The 16,701-nt window shown below is 43.2% G+C and overlaps 2 protein-coding genes across 2 annotated transcripts; both read left to right on the plus strand.

Annotated features, from left to right (window-relative positions):
- Positions 1-2,540: 2,540 nt before the first annotated feature.
- LOC138200062 (B2 bradykinin receptor-like) lies at positions 2,541-10,339 on the plus strand. Its single transcript, XM_069152473.1, has 2 exons — positions 2,541-2,632; positions 7,992-10,339. Exon 2 carries the CDS (start codon positions 8,014-8,016, stop codon positions 9,025-9,027), a length of 1,014 nt encoding a protein of 337 aa, XP_069008574.1. The 5' UTR covers positions 2,541-2,632; positions 7,992-8,013; the 3' UTR covers positions 9,028-10,339.
- Positions 10,340-13,394: 3,055 nt separating this feature from the next.
- On the plus strand, positions 13,395-15,990 carry gpr65 (G protein-coupled receptor 65). Its single transcript, XM_069151821.1, has 2 exons — positions 13,395-13,576; positions 14,488-15,990. Exon 2 carries the CDS (start codon positions 14,494-14,496, stop codon positions 15,460-15,462), a length of 969 nt encoding a protein of 322 aa, XP_069007922.1. The 5' UTR covers positions 13,395-13,576; positions 14,488-14,493; the 3' UTR covers positions 15,463-15,990.
- Positions 15,991-16,701: the final 711 nt, after the last annotated feature.

Below are 16,701 nucleotides of genomic sequence, written 5' to 3' on the forward strand. Positions count from 1 at the left end.
TTTACAGTCTCTAATGCACTTGTGTCTTGCATTGTTGAAAGAAAGCATGTATCTAAATCTGCGCCTTTGACCTGTTATATGGCCAAATTGTTACTGACTTGTTATGTTTTAATGTTAAACACACAAAACAAAACGTAACACATCTGAGTTGGTCTTTTGTGTATTTTCTTACTTGTTCTTTCTCACATTTACAGGTTGGTGTGAGAGAATGGCCAGCCATGTACTTTGCGCACATTTAAATTCATAACTCCCCTTTTTGGGGGGTTAACAAAATATTTATTCGACAATGACATACTGTATGTACGGTAGTTGTGGCATTGTCTCTATGGCAGTATCAACACTCATTATTTAAGCTGTTTGCGCAGTCATGTCAATTAAACCCACAAATCCTCAATGTAACAGCTCAGCATCACTTCAAAGTGTGCGAGTACCTGAAGGGACACAGTGAAAGTGTCACGTTTTGCCTAGGCATTAAAATAAAATGCATGTATGACCAGGGTTGAAGAAGATCACGTGACAGAGGTCATGTGACAAAGAACAAAGTCCAAGTGGGAAGGAGGACGGAGGTGGTTGGAATGAATACAGGATGACCACTGTTTGAGTCCATGAGAAAGCAAAAGTCAACTTGTTTCTTTTTTAAAGAAACGCAAGTCCCTAACATAACGTATTTAACTAATGTAACATAATGTCGCTTAAGTAAATTTTGTTGTTTCAAATCAAACCATAATCTAACCACATGATGGGTGTATTACATGCTGTGGCATGATTTCAATTTGGAATATAAACACATACTGCATAATATGTTATAAACTCATTATAAATTCAAAAATCTAGCATTCATAGCACCTGCCTAATATTTTATGAAGACGAGTGTCAGCTTTCAACCTCCAAGTTTTAACCTGGGATTTCTGACCAACTCATGCAACTAAGGCAATTAGCATGTTAATTAGCTGCAGCTGCTAAAACCTGAGGTTAGATTTTTATATTCAAATATATTCATTTGATGTTTAGCAGTGGTTAATATTTCTATGTGTAGGCTAACTTGTTATCTGTCAGCCATTTGGTCATTTCCAGGGCCTATTATTTCAATCGAATAAGATGTACAGTCTTAGTTCATTAAAACAAGGCTTTGTTTTGACCTGGTTTAATCTTGTTTATGCCAAAGCGTTGTTGTGATGATCCCATTTCCCTAGCTTGCTACGCCTTTGGCTCCCTGTAAGATTCTTGGAAAAGAGCCAGTGATTCATCTGTGTTATCTTTCACTTAAGAGTATGCAGAGATGTTGCTATGAATTCTGAAAGTAATTTTCGCACAAAGTAATTTCAACTGAATTGTGTCAGACGCCCCAATAGCCCACCTGACCATTCTTATTTTACATGACACTGATGCTCCCCAGATTGTAATGCTGTCCCCTTGTGACACCATCTGACTGAGAGGAAACAGTGTGGGTGGCTGCAGCTGTCTTGCCTCCACCTAACATTAGACTTTCCCAAATTAAAAATGCTTAACATTACAACCATCACAGTGTAAAACTGAACAATGGCTGTTTTTCAATATAGCATCAAAATTAACCCAAGGTTTACACCCATTAGGAAGCAACAACTGGAAACAATTCCCAATGGAATGTGGCCAGACCCATATTTTGACAGGGAATTTGGTTCTGGTAATACCCGGCAATAACAGAAATTCAAGTCAGAATTCACAAAAGCCTATAATCAATTAAAGAAAGTGACTCATGGTTGCCAAACAGACATTAGCGTAATTGAACATACTAAGTGATGGGAGTCTGATGGTTGGGAGCTAACAGGACTGAGAGACATGGTGAGGGCAGGCTTTGTATCATATTACAGTGAACCATGCCATCCAACTGTTCACTTCAAATCAGGTGTAGGCTACTACATCACTTGTTGCATAAACTCTGAACATGCATGACCATTAGGCACATCTAATATTAACCTATTACCTAACATTAGTCTTCAGTAAACTGGATTTAATAATTTGGACACATGATGCATCAAAAGATTTACATATTCAGACCATGTGTCTTGAATTTGGAGACCAAGGCTGTAGACTGTTAATTTGTATTACTGCTGCTGTCAGCGTTTTTGCCACAAAAAAAACCAAACAACAACTACAATATCCCAGGTTCAAAAAACTAAATTTTTAGCATCTGTTCATTTAAAGTGTTGGTGAAATGACTGCTGATGACAGTGACATGAAACGCAACAAAGGAAAGTTCACAATACACTTTAAGTATTCCTGGATATCAAGTGAATTTGATAAGATGTTTATTCATGGACAACTTTGTTTAGAAGCTCTGTCATTGAGGGGTCTCAAAATCATTACAAAATCAAAAAACAAAACATTAATTATAGACACATCATAACATCTAACACAGAGACACAGCACTACTTGAAGAGGGAAAAAAATAAAGGAAGGACAGAACAAATGGAGGGAGGGCCTTAGTTCCAGTCACGTGATATTTTCAAAGTAGTCATTAAAGTATCAGTTTACTTTCTTATAAGCAAGTCAGACAGACAAAAGGCATTTAGCAGGACATACAGGAGGAGTGTAGCTGGGACTTTGAACTTTGTCTTTTTTCATCAGGAGGAATAGCTCTCTTACCTACAAGGTATGTGTGAAGGTATTTCATATCTCCTGTGTATACATGTTAGGAATGATAACACTGTACGTAATATTACAGCAGCCTATGAGCAGTCTCAACACAACTTATTAGCATATGTTTCCACTTTGTTGTTGAGACTACACACACAATGTTATTCACAGATGAACTCTGTGTGACCATCCACACTCTGTTTGAACCAGTGTGGCCTGCTCTTATCCAGATAGGGATCTATGTCCTGTATACCTATACTCTGACCATCTCCATATGTGGACTTATTTCCAGCATGTCTGTGCGCTGCACTTCTTCCTGGAGGGATATATAACTAACATCCATGTTCGGACCTATGTGTAGCTGGCAGACGTGCATGCACACCCACCCCCACTTCTTTGTAACGGAAGGGTATAAAGGCTTTACGTTTTTCTCAGAAAGTCGAAAAAAACTTTGCAGTCCAGCAAACTGTGCATTTTAGAAAATCAACCACGGCACATGCGTGAGTTTTATTTGTGTTTTTTGCAGTTCTATGTTTTAACTTTAAACTCTGTCGTTAGAATTTTAGCAAGGGCAATCAACTTAACAGTGTTCACCATTACTCAAGTTTACTCATGTTTTGTGCTTTATATCATTGCCTGCAAATGACAATATGTAGGTATGCATTTTAAAAGTCTTATGTAAAAAGTAAGAACAGGAGGAAAAAGTATCCCAAACAGAAAAGGCTGCGTCTTCAGATGGCATGGCATAACATATAATCAGGTTTTGATGCCCATGTTCCAGCATGTCAGCATCGAGGCTGCAGATTTTTTTTTAAAATAATTTCTGTCTCAACATGTTTTTTTGCTATATGTTGCTTAACTTCAGCCCGAAAGTTTAAACAACATTATGATCAAACTCTTGCTGATAAACAAACAAACAGATGAAGAGATAAAAAAAAATGTCTTGATGCATTTAAAATTGACGGTTGTTTTTTTTTATACTAAAGTGGCTGCCAATGATGGTTAGGATTTATTACAACTATAGTGCACTACAAATCAGAGATTGTTTACGTGCTAATTAGTAATACACAACTAAAAGTTGCATTTAACAAATTAAGCTGTAACATGTTTACAAGTGGGGAAAAAAGGCTGTTGTGTTATTATTGATTAACAGTGACCAGTCTTTCCTGCATTACAATGTTGGCACTAAATGTAAGAAAGCTTTCAGGTCATATACAAATCGAAATCAAAATGTATTTGTGTTTTGGTGATATATGATATGGTCATATTAATCAAATGAAATAAAATGCATGTGAATACTTTTTTGGTGTACAGATGTAATGGAATATAGTTATTATTGTTATGTGGTGGGGTGTTTATCCAAGACCCAAATGCAAGCTCACAGACTCAAGGTTTTCAAGTTCCAAAAATACAGTCTTTATTGTCCAGCGAAAAAACAAACAAAAAACTACAAACCAAAAGGTGGCACCGAGCGTGTCCACTTTACGTCCAGTCGGGAGGGCAACTCAACCGACGGCTCCAGGGGGACACGGGTAACAGGGCAGCCGGCAGACCAGCGGAAGGGACGGCGTCAACAATCTTCCAAGCCGGGAGGGCAACTCCACCGACTGATGATTTTGACGGGGATATCCGCGGGAGACACAGAGGCCGGAGGAACGGGAACAGGTACAGGACTGACGGAGAGCTGACGGGGAGCAGACGGAAGACGGACGGAGAGCAGACAGAGGACGGACGGGTGGCTAAACAAAAATGCACCGACCACCAGAGTTGTGCAGGGGCAGGTTACATATAGTCTGGGGAGGTGATCAGGGAGATGCAGTACACCTGCAGGTGGTGATCAGGGGTGAGTGGCTGCATCTGCTGGGACTGGTGAGGGGCGTGGCCACGGGAGGTGAGTGGCGTGGCCACAGACAAAGACAGGGGACACAGGAGGAGAGGTGATCGGGGGCAAAACGGAGGACAAAACTGAACTCCTGACAGTACCCCCCCCTCAAAGGGAGCCTCTCGGCGACCAAAACTGGACCGGACTGGACCGGGTGGGAGGAGGGGTACCGGAGGAGGGACGGAGGACAACACTAACACAAGACATGAGACAGGAAACCTAGGTGGACGGAAGAAGGCCACGGAGCAGGACGGACTGGGGTGACCGCTCCGGAGGACAGCCACGGGGCAGGACAGGTTCAGGGGCTCTCTCCGGAGGACGGCCACGGGGCAGGGCGGACTCAGGGGATTTCTCCGGAGGACGGCCACGGGGCAGGAAGGCCTGGGGTGACCGCTCCGGAGGACGGCCACGGGGCAGGGCGGACTGGGGTGACCGCGCCGGAGGACGGCCACGGGGCAGGACGAACTGGGGGGGACCTCGCCGGAGGATGATGACAAGGCAGGGCTTCGACCGCGATGGAGGACGGAGCCGGAGGCGGAGTGACGACACTCCTGGAGGACGGAGCGGCGACCGCGCCGGAGGCCGGAGCGACGACCGAACAGGAGGACGGAGCAGGAGGCGGGGCGGCGTCCACGCCTGAGGCCAGAGCCGGAGGCACGACCTCACCGGAGGACGGGGCCGGAGGTGTGGCGCCGACCTCGCCGGAGGCCGGAGGCGGAGCGACGACATCCCTGGAGGACGGAGCAGGAAGCGGGGCGGCGTCCCCGCCTGAGGCCGGAGCCGGAGGCGGAGCGGCGATCACGCCGGAGGCCGGAGCGACGACCGAACAGGAGGACGGAGCAGGAGGCATGGCGCCGACCGCGCCGGAGGAAGGAGGCAGGGCGCCGACCTCGGCGGAGGCCAGAGGCGTGGCGCCGACCGCGGCGGAGGCCGGAGCGATGACCGAACAGGAGGACGGAGCAGGAGGCGGGGTGGCGTCCGCGCCTGAGGCCGGAGCCGGAGGCGGGGCGTCGACAGCGCCGGAGGCAGCAGGGGCCGGTGGCGTGGCGACGACAGCGCCGGAGGCAGCAGGGGCCGGTGGCGTGGCGACGACCGCACAGGAGGATAGAGGAGGGGGCCGGGCGTCGACCACCCTGGAGGACGGAGCCGGAGGCGTGGCGACGACCACCCTGGAAGCAGCAGGAGCTGGAGGAGGGGCATCGACAACCCTGGAGAACGGAGTTGGAGGCGTGGCGACGACCACGCCGGAGGACAGAGACGGGGGTGTGGCGACGACCGCGCCGGAGGATGGAGCCGGAGGCGGGGCATCGACAGCGCCGGAGGCAGCAGGGGCCGGTGGCATGGCGACGACCGCACAGGAGGATGGAGCAGGAGGCGGGGCGTCGACCCATCCGAAGGCAGCAGGAGCTGGAGGCAGGACGTCGATGACCCGTCCAGCGACGGGGAACGAAGGAGCAGCATTACTGCCGCATAGGCCATGCTGCAGGTACTTGAGGGCCAACGCCCGGGCACGGATGGCGTCCGGATCTCTCGCCGGCGCTGCGGGGGTAGAGAGTTCGTAGGGGGGACCGACGGGGCTGTGGGCTCCCCCGTAGCGACCTACGGGGCTGAGGGCTCCCCCGTAGCGACCGACGGGGCTGAGGGCTCGCTCGTAGCGACCGACGGGGCTGTGGGCTCGCTCGTAGCGACCGACGGGGCTGTGAGCTCGCCCGTAGCGACCGACGGGGCTGTGAGCTCGCTCGTAGCGATGGACTGGACTGACGGCTACACGTCCAGAGATTAAGGGCGCAGCAGGACCGGATGGCCGGTGACCCCGGCGTCGCCGCCTCCTTCTGGGGGGGTCCCAGAAGGCCAGGCGGGTTCCCTCGAACCCAGTCCGGGGTTCAGCGGAAACCGTGTCATTCAGGCGGGCCTGATCGGAAAAATATTGAAATAAAGTCACGTATTTAGGATTCGAGTCTGTGGCTGCTGGGTCCTTCCGTGGTCGGTGCATTCTGTTATGTGGTGGGGTGTTTATCCAGGACCCAAATGCAAGCTCTCAGACTCAAGGTTTTCAAGTTCCAAAAATACAGTCTTTATTGTCCAGCGAAAAAACAAACAAAAAACTACAAACCAAAAGGTGGCACCGAGCGTGTCCACTTTACGTCCAGTCGGGAGGGCAACTCAACCGACGGCTCCAGGGGGACACGGGTAACAGGGCAGCCGGCAGACCAGCGGAAGGGACGGCGTCAACAATCTTCCAAGCCGGGAGGGCAACTCCACCGACTGATGATTTTGACGGGGATATCCGCGGGAGACACAGAGGCCGGAGGAACGGGAACGGGAACAGGTACAGGACTGACGGAGAGCTGACGGGGAGCAGACGGAAGACGGACGGAGAGCAGACAGAGGACGGACGGGTGGCTAAACAAAAATGCACCGACCACCAGAGTTGTGCAGGGGCAGGTTACATATAGTCTGGGGAGGTGATCAGGGAGATGCAGTACACCTGCAGGTGGTGATCAGGGGTGAGTGGCTGCATCTGCTGGGACTGGTGAGGGGCGTGGCCACGGGAGGTGAGTGGCGTGGCCACAGACAAAGACAGGGGACACAGGAGGAGAGGTGATCGGGGGCAAAACGGAGGACAAAACTGAACTCCTGACAATTATAGATACAATAACTGTCAAAACTTTGCTTATTCAAAATTTCATGTTAATATGCAAGGGGCGACACATACAATTACTTGACAAATGCAAAAGTAGATTGTCAATAAAAATTTTAAAAAAAGAAGATAACTTTGGACATGCAACAATGCAGGGCATTCATAAATGTTATCTTTATTGAGTTACTGCTAAACTTGCCACCATCTACTCATGTCGTTCTAGTATATTTTTTTATTACACTATTAAATTGCTGTGGAAACATCAAAGTCTGTATTTTTTTTTTTTTACAGTTTCCATTGCTTGAGGAAGCAATGAAAAAATGAGGAATTCATGTGCAAAAATAGGATATATCCATTTTTACTAATTTAGACAAATCGTGTTGTGGTTCGGGGAGTTACTTTACTTTAACTACATAAAAATCCTTCACTGAAATACACTTGAAATACAAGCTGATCCAGAACATGTCCCCAAACACATTTTATATTTCCTTTGGGGGATCCCCATGTATTCCCAGGCCAACCTCGGAGCCTGGGAAACTGAATTAAGTGGAGGTGAAATTTTGACCTAACTTTTTGTCCTCAACCAACCTCTCTGGGGACCAACTGAAAGAACAGCTATAGTATTTTGCAATTTGTTACTGAGCGTTACTTGGCATTAAATATTTCACAATGAACAGTATGAAGTCAGTATCAGCCTTACTTGGTATTTCACAATTTTTAGTGTTACTCTGAATTCAGTATTTCTCACGATTCCATTTTTTCTCGATGACGTGTTAAATAAATTTTTCAGTTTGCTTCAGTCTGTTTTAGATGAATGTTTTGAATATTTTGTTTTCTCCTATTTCTCTGCAGCATCCCCGCCAACTTCAGCCAGATGGATATGTATGGAAACCAAACCACAACACCCAATAGTACATGTCTTATTTATTCTGACTCTTGGAGTTTTACTGTGGTACCAGTGTATATCCTGGTCATCAGTGTGCTGGGAATTATCTTTAACGTGTTCGTGCTGATGGTATTTTACATCCACAAGAATACCTGGTCCGTGGCTGAGATCTACTTGAGCAACTTGGCTGCTGCTGACCTTATTCTGGTGTCCTGTTTACCCTTCTGGGCTCAGAATGTGGCAAAGAAATTCGACTGGCCCTTTGGCACGAGCCTGTGCAAACTGGTCAACCTTTGCATCACCATGAATGTCTACTGCAGTATCTACTTCCTTGTTCTGGTTAGCATTGATCGTTATTTGGCACTGGTGCACCCGCTGAGATTTGAAAGACTGCGGAGCACAACTTATGCCAAAGTGGGATGTTTCCTGGTGTGGGGTTTTGGCTTGCTCATGAATATCCCCGTACTCATCTTCAGGGAACTGTTGAAAAATAAGTACAATATTACTGCGTGTTTGCTCAATTATTCAAATATTACTGAATATAATGCGGTTGAGGGGATTAACATTGTGTTCAGCTTCATTATCCCCATTTGCATTATTTCCGTCTGCACACAAAAAATTATTCGAGCTCTTGGTAACAGGTTAACAGAGGGCTTCAATACAAGGAAAAAGGAGCAGAAGGCCACCATTCTGGTGCTGGTGGTCCTCATTGCATTCCTGATCTGCTGGATACCATACCACCTGTTGAAGATACTGGAGGTCCTCAAAAATAATGACATTTTGACAGGGTGTCCCTTTAAGACATCCCTGTACAAAAGCCAAATGATCTTCACCTACTTTGCCTTCTTCAACAGTGTTCTCAACCCCCTTCTCTACGTCATTGTAGGGAAAAACTTCCAGAACAAAGTTAAGGAACTCTTCCAGCAGCAGAACAAAAAGAGAACAGCGACTACAAGCCAAGCCTACGCAAGAACAAACGTGACAAGAGTGGCTCAAAACTAAACATACCTTATGCTGGTCTGCAGGATTGTTTTGACTTTCTATAATGTAATGGGCTAAAATATCATTATGTCAAAATGATGACATCAAGACAATGGCATGTTTATTTGATTAGAAGCATGATATTTCAGCTCAGTATCTCACCGAAGGATGTAATATACTCGTCAGTCCACTAAAAGATGACGTATCAGTGTCGGGTTTTGCCTCACCCAACCATAAAACACGGTTCTTCGAGGGTCGAAGAATGAGATTATGACAAAGTACAGAGTGTTATAGTCCAGTTTGGAAGGAGGTCGAGGATGGCTGGATGGAACAAACACAGGACTTTCACCTTTACAACTGGCACAGCAAATGTGCCTTGATTAACATATATTAAGTAAGTTATGTGACATACATAAAAATGACTTATAGTTGTATTTCAATCTAAACCATGATTTAACCTTTTGTTTTTAGGGGTTTTTTTTTTAGTTTTTTTTGTGGTGTGGGTTTTGTTATTGAAAAAAGGGTATACATCAAATTATATATATGAAAAAAAAACCATATCTAATCTTTACCAAGTAGCTTCGTTGCCTAGATCTAACCAAATTATGGTGTCTTTTAGCAGACTGGTGGGTGTGTTACCTGATTTTGCCATGATATCTGATCAGTTATTTCATTAGAAATGCTTTGGATTTAACACAGTAATAACACTGCTGCACTATTGAACAGCATTACCACCTGTTTCATTTGCAGAAGTAATGGACATAAACATGATAATGGAAGTACAAAAGAGATGGAGGCAGACTTTGTGTCTCTGTTTAACAGTGATTACACTCTTACCACAACATTTTAATGGTGGGATATTCTGTGCCTGTATGTGTGCATGACTGCGGATATCTATTTAAATCTTTTTTTCAGTATTATCATAAAACTTTACTGTTATAAACTTGTGATATTTTAGTGGAATGCTGTCTTAGTTTAAATCCATGCAATATGTCTTACTTTTGTGTGTGACATTGTAACTCGTGCTTTTCATTTGTCTCTGAAAAGATGTATTCAACCTGCCAACGCAGTAGAACACAATATGAATATTTGCATGCATGTACAGCTTGTTGCTTGGTAATGTGCATTTGCTATTCAAAGTCACAGTATCCTCAATAAAGTGACTTGCATAGTCATGCCACTGTCTATCTACATTGTGAATATATTTTATTGCTACTGAAATATATGTGTATATAAACATAATGTCATACTTTGGGTGGCATAAATGCAAATGCCCTATCTCAATCTTTTGCTGACATACAAATAAAGTTATCCCTCTGAACTTTCCAGACTCCTATAATGTCATTGTGCTGCATTTCTTTTTTCAGCTGTCCATCATTAGTTTGATATTGTTAGAGGATATTGTTAGAGCACTCTTTTCAATGCTGTCAGGTCCAATCCGGCCTGAAGCGAGATCACTATATAACTTTGATGAGGTTATAAGAAACCCTATATAGTAACTGTATTTGTTGAAATATGTTTGCAACAGTGTACTTCATACTATGTTGTTCGAAACCACAAGAAAACAACTGCTGAAACACAATTTACATCCTCAAATCATGCACTATAAAACTTGATTTTACCCTAAATAGGAAATATATTAGAGCAGACATGGCATGTTAAACAGATCAGACTGAGCTGATGGATTTCAGTTCCAGTGTCTCCAACAAGCCTATATTTGGCAAGCTGCAATCGTTAAATTTTAAACAAAAAATGATTAATAAAAGAGCACCAGGCCTCGCCGGCTCCCCAGTGGACAAACATTGTTGTGTCAACAGATTCTTTGTTGAAATGCAAATAACGACCACGTCCCTTCTTGGGCAGTGTCTCCCATTCTTCTTTGCAGGACCTCTCAAGCTCCATCAGGTTGGATGGGGAGCGTCGGTGCACAGCCATTTTCAGATCTCTCCAGAGATGTTCAATCGGATTCAAGTCTGGGCTCTGCCTGGGCCTTTCAAAGACATTCACAGAGTTGTCCCGAAGCCATTCCTTTGTTATCTTGGCTGTGTGCTTCGGGTCGTTGTCCTATTGGAAGATGAACCTACAAAATGATTTCACGTTGTCATTATGGGGTATTGTGTGTAGAATTTTGAGGGAAAAAAATGAATTTAATCCATTTTGGAATAAGGCTGTAATATAACAAAATGTGGAAAAAGTGAAGCGCTGTGAATACTTTCCGGATGCACTGTATGCAAATACATGCTGTTCCTGGAAAGCCTTATATACAGTAGTATAACTGGTATTTGGTGTTTTGCTTTGGCAATAACTCCTTAACATAAGTAAAAATACCAAATTAAAAATGGAAAAATACTCTAATACTACTTATGCAAGTCCTACATTTAAATCCTTTGTAAATTGTTCCTCTTTGGGACTTGGACAGTTATTTAAATTGAAAGAAGTTTTGACAAAAAATGTATCTCTGTATCTATCTGTAGTTACAGATGTCTATGAAGTCCAGTGGCCGTTAGATACAAAGACCCTTTTTTTTTTTTTTCTACGGAAATAAAGTGGCATTCACAAACAAACCGCCTCAGTTATTTGCATTGCAGAGGTTGTCTCAGGTCACCATATCAGACTCACTGTCACATTCAGGTTTGGTTGTCATCGTGTTACAATGGACTCAGCAGGTGCATCCTGCACAAACACAACTATCTCCTCAGTGAAGCAGCAGATGTATCCAGCTGTGTATTCTTTGTTTTTTATCGTGGGATTTCCAGCCAACTGCCTGTCTTTGTATGTAGCCTGGATGCTGATTAAGAACGGGAGCAACATGGCAGTCTACCTCTTCAACCTGTCCATTTCCGACCTGCTTTACACAATCTCTCTGCCTGTGTGGATTGAAGAAGCCCTGCAGAAGTATATAGGTAGTGGTCTCTGCAACTTAGTGGCTGTGATCATGAACAACAGCTTTTATGTTGGCTCGGGTCTCCTTTGCTGCATCTCCGTTGATCGTTATCTAGCAGTGGTCTACCCTCTCCACTTTCACTGGATCAGAGAGGTGAGGACAGCAGCACTTGTGAGTATCGCTGTTTGGATTTTGGAGATTATCATCCACTTTATCTTACTTGATCACATGGAGGCACTGCAAGCTTCAAGATACTTGTGTAAGGAGCAAATACCCATGACACAAGAAGATGCCAACGTCGCCCTTATTCGGGTCATCCTGGGTTTCTTGGTCCCTGTCCTCATCATGACTTTTTGTTTCCAGCAGATTATGCAATCACTCAGACAAAGCACCTCCATCATGAAAGAAGAGCGCTGGAAAGTGGGGCTGCTGTTGTTCCTCCTCCTTCTAACCTACCTAGTGTCCTTTGTGCCCTACCAGACTGTCATGCTGCTCAGGGCCACGCTAGAACCCGGGGACTGCATCTGGGCCACAAGGCTCACTGATCCATACCTGGTCACAGTTGCCACCACGACCCTAAACAGCACACTGGATCCTATCATATACTGTTTAATCAGTGAGAGCGCTAAGAAAGAGATTAGGAAAGCTATGGCAAAAGGGAGGGGACTTTTTATGAGGATAAACTGCTCAGAAAGATTGACAAGAGTTCAGACAGTTTCCTAATAACTGGATGATTTGTTAAACTTGTTCTTAACTTCATTACAAATCAAAGATTTTTTTTTTTTTTTTAATTTTGACTGTTTAATTTAAGGCTAAAAACTGGTTATTTTTTTGTGTCTGTCATATATGTTAATTTTTTTTTTTGATGGATTTAAATTCCTGTACTGTGTTATGACTAGATGTGGTGAAAATAGTTTATTTTAGATTGATTATTTAGGTGTAGTAGTTTTCTGGGGCATTATTGTCTTAAAGGATGGCTGTTTAATTTCAAATTATAACAATATTTACATGCTTATATCTATATAGGTGTTTTTAGTGGAAGGAAATCCTTCTTTGAGCCTCATGGACAGTTTGCTGAGAAATGCCTAATTCTTTTCAGTTACACAGAAGGAGGACTGTGAAATTTTCCCTTCCTTTACTTTCATTTAAATCACTAACACAGGACCACTTTGTGTCCTGTGTTGACTGGAGGAATAATTACAACAATCATTAGTGCTTTCAGTGTACATATAGACTTGTGAGTTTTTAAGACAGACTTACATTTTTTTGTGAACCTATCCTTTAAGAGCACGTAGGCTCAGCCTTACAGTAACTACGCTATAGAAACAATATGTACTCTTTTATCAAATAAAATGAAATGAAATGCAATGTAAATAATAATTATCATCGCCTTTACCAGAGTCCATGTCTTTATTGACACAATAAACATAACGACGCACAGTGTCATACTTAGTACCCAAATTAAATCTGGCTTGTGGTCCTCTTGGCCTGTCACCCAGTAAATGGCATGTGGTCGTCAGGGACAACAAGGAGGCGCCTGCTGACTCTTCCATTCCTTAAAGCAGACTGATAAAGCAGAAGAGAAGACAACTGAATGAGTCAACTCTGCACCTGTTCTACTGTTTGAATTTTTATAATGATTCATTTTATGTACCGACTGGTTTAGAGACGAAACTGAGAAAAAGAGTAAGTAGAACTTTGAGTTCTTAACTTGAAACAAGTTTCAATACTTTTTTACAATGTATGTTTATGGCTTAAAGGACAATACAAAATGTTTTTCCGGATTTAGCCTGATTACCAATGTACAGCTAAAGCCTATAGACTTGAAATTTGGGTCATAATAGATAATTCCATCAAAGTAACTGCCTGATTAACGATGGTCTTTGTTGTATTGTAGTCATGTGATAATGTGTTTGCCAACAGGATGTGTTGTTGTTGTGTTGGGAGCTCAAGAAAAGGGCAACATCAGAGATTTTCTGAGCCAGCAACACAAGTTGTGAATGGAGGTTTTTAGGCTGAGTGGTAGACAATAGATGGTATTAATAAAACTTTGTAAAAGCTAAATGTTGACAGTGAATTACAAGGTGATTACAAATCTGAAGCAAGTTTATTGTCTTAATGTATTGAAATATAGCACTATTAAAGGCTGTATGAATCTCAAAACATTGTCAAGAAATGGTTCAGTAAAAAGTAAACTAAATTAATTTGTTCTTGTTTGCTTAAAAGACAATGTTCGCAGTGTTAACTGACAAAATGAAGGAACTAGAAGCTAAGATGTCCTGGATTTAATTCTCAAGCTGCTAAGACACAGGGCTCTACACTTAATGGCAACTTTCTTTAGTCTCTCACAGACTGGCAAATTCAGATTTCTTTCAAAGTCCACACCAACAGTTTGTAACAAAAGATTTGCATTGATAATGACTCTAAGGTAAAGCTGCAGTAACAAACCCATAAAAGGCATTATTCATCTGTTTTCACAAGATGAGAAATATTCCTGTGAGGGGTGAAGTAAATCGAATTTGTAAAAAGGTGGGGTTTCTTAATTTATAGGTTTTAAGTCATATTTATTTTTGTATTCCTTCCTTATTATTACGTAGAAGCATATGAACGTCACATCTGCAATGGAGAACATTACACTGGCCAACAATCACTCCGAATGTTATTCGTTTGACAACACATCCAGAAGAAGGCCTTTTCTGTTCTTCTACCTGACTGTCATCATCACTGCCATCCCGTCCAACGCCTTCTCCCTCTACGTGTCCTGGCAGCACATCAGACAGAAGAACGAGCTTGGCGTGTTTCTGTTCAACCTGGCCCTGAGTGACCTGACCTTCACTATCGGCCTCTCTCTGTGGCTGGACTTCCTGTGGCGAGGAGTTTGGGCCCACGGAGGCTACGTTTGCGTGCTGTCGGTCTACTTTCTCTTCACCAACTTCTACACCAGCGATGCTCTCCTCTGCTGCATTGCTCTTGACCGCTACCTGGCAGTGGTTCACCCACTCAAGTACACGTCCTTGAGGAAAGTTAGAACTGCAGCTGCGGTCACTGTTGCCATTTGGGTGCTGGTCGTCTGTTTGAACGCCTCCACTATCACCTGGGAAGACTCATACCATGAATACACAAAGTTTTCAGTGTGCTTTGACATTTTCCTCCCGCTGTCAGAGAAAATGGCCCGTGCTAATGTAGTGCGCTTCCTCCTGGGGTTTATTCTTCCGGTTCTTCTGGTGTTTTTTTCCACTTGGGGCATTTGTGCGGCAGTGAAATCCAACCAAGCCACAGAGGAGCAGGAACGTAAACGGATTTCAAAGCTATTGCTAGTAGTTTTGCTCTGCATTTTGTTCTGCTTCGGACCTATCCATATAATGATGCTTCTCCGCACACTGGTGGATGACTGCCAGGAAGTTGCATGGCTCCTCTATCCCTACAAGATCAGCATTGCTATGTCAAGCCTCAACTGCCTCGCAGACCCGCTCCTTTACTGCTTCATTACGAGAACAGGGCAGGAAAATGTAAATCAGGTTGTTCTCTACTTCCAGGGAAAGAAAAGAAGCAACAAAGATGGTATGGTATGAGTTCAAAGCAAGGTTTACGAGAAGCAAAAAAAAAAAGTTCTAAGACTGTTCTTGTTGCACGCAAAAGGGTCGCAGCACAGTAATGGGCGTGAAAAAGGGAAAAGCCATAACCTTTGTGTGCAAGTACTGAAAGTTAAGTTGCTTGATCAACATCAGCACCTGAGTTACGTGTTATTTTGACCACTAGCAAAAGGCAAAAACCAACAGGACGGGCTGACATGCATGCTGGTATGCAGCCTCACAGGAGCTCCGTCTGTATTAGTGTTAACAATAAATTAATAAATTGACACTTCAGTGCATGTGTTTACGTTATTTTTTTCATCCCCTCTGCATGTTTAAACTGATACTTGTACATAGTGATGCTGGAAAACTGCAGCGTATTGGTCCTGTTGTGAGAAACTTTCAAGCATGTCCACAGAAAATAAAGGCATCTCTATGCATAGATGACACAATTCATTTGAATAAGGTAGAATACAAATATTAGATTTTCAGCGAGCATGTTTTTTTTATCACTGGACCATACAGGGTTACAACATATTTGACTGGTTTCACTTCAGTTTTTTTTTTGTATGTGTCACTATTTGTATGTTGGTCACACAACAAGGTGCCATGTAAAGAGTGTATTTGCATTTAACAAAAAAATAAAAATTCTTCCTTTCCATAAGCACCATCATCACAATAAAATAACACGCATACATTTGATCAAATTAATAGAAAGGTTAATCCCTTAGTGCCAAACACAATGTGATCTAAAATAGGATAATTTTGAAAATATAGGGTTCAGAAATCTCAATAAAAAGACTACATTTCACATGACTTATGCATTAAAGGCCAACTAAAAAGAGCGCTTTCTGATTGTGATTATGATAATCACTCCATCAAATATGACTATTTTAAAATGAAAAGTCAGAGAGAGGGCAGAGTACAGGATCCTGACTGATGTCTGTGTTGTTTATTCCTACTAAATTTCACTCAATATTTTTATGTGAGGATTATTATTTATTTTATGGATTATATTTTTAGATTTCTCTTCAGTTTGATGTTTCCGAGCTGATGGTGACTTTACCGTTGTAAATGTTACAGGCCTCAAGTGTGAGTTGACAGTGAACAGAAGATATGTTCACTCAGCAGGCTGTTCTCTGTCTTTGTTCAACAAAACTGTATCTCAATCCTGTCTTTCCAGCTACACAACACTGTGCCTCTTATTTACAAACGAATCTGTTGTTAATAAACAGGGTT

This window comes from Embiotoca jacksoni, unplaced genomic scaffold (genome assembly GCF_022577435.1).
Source record: "Embiotoca jacksoni isolate LCO1_2020_lvr unplaced genomic scaffold, fEmbJac1.0.p SCAF_18, whole genome shotgun sequence".
Classification (NCBI taxonomy): Eukaryota; Metazoa; Chordata; class Actinopteri; family Embiotocidae; genus Embiotoca; species Embiotoca jacksoni.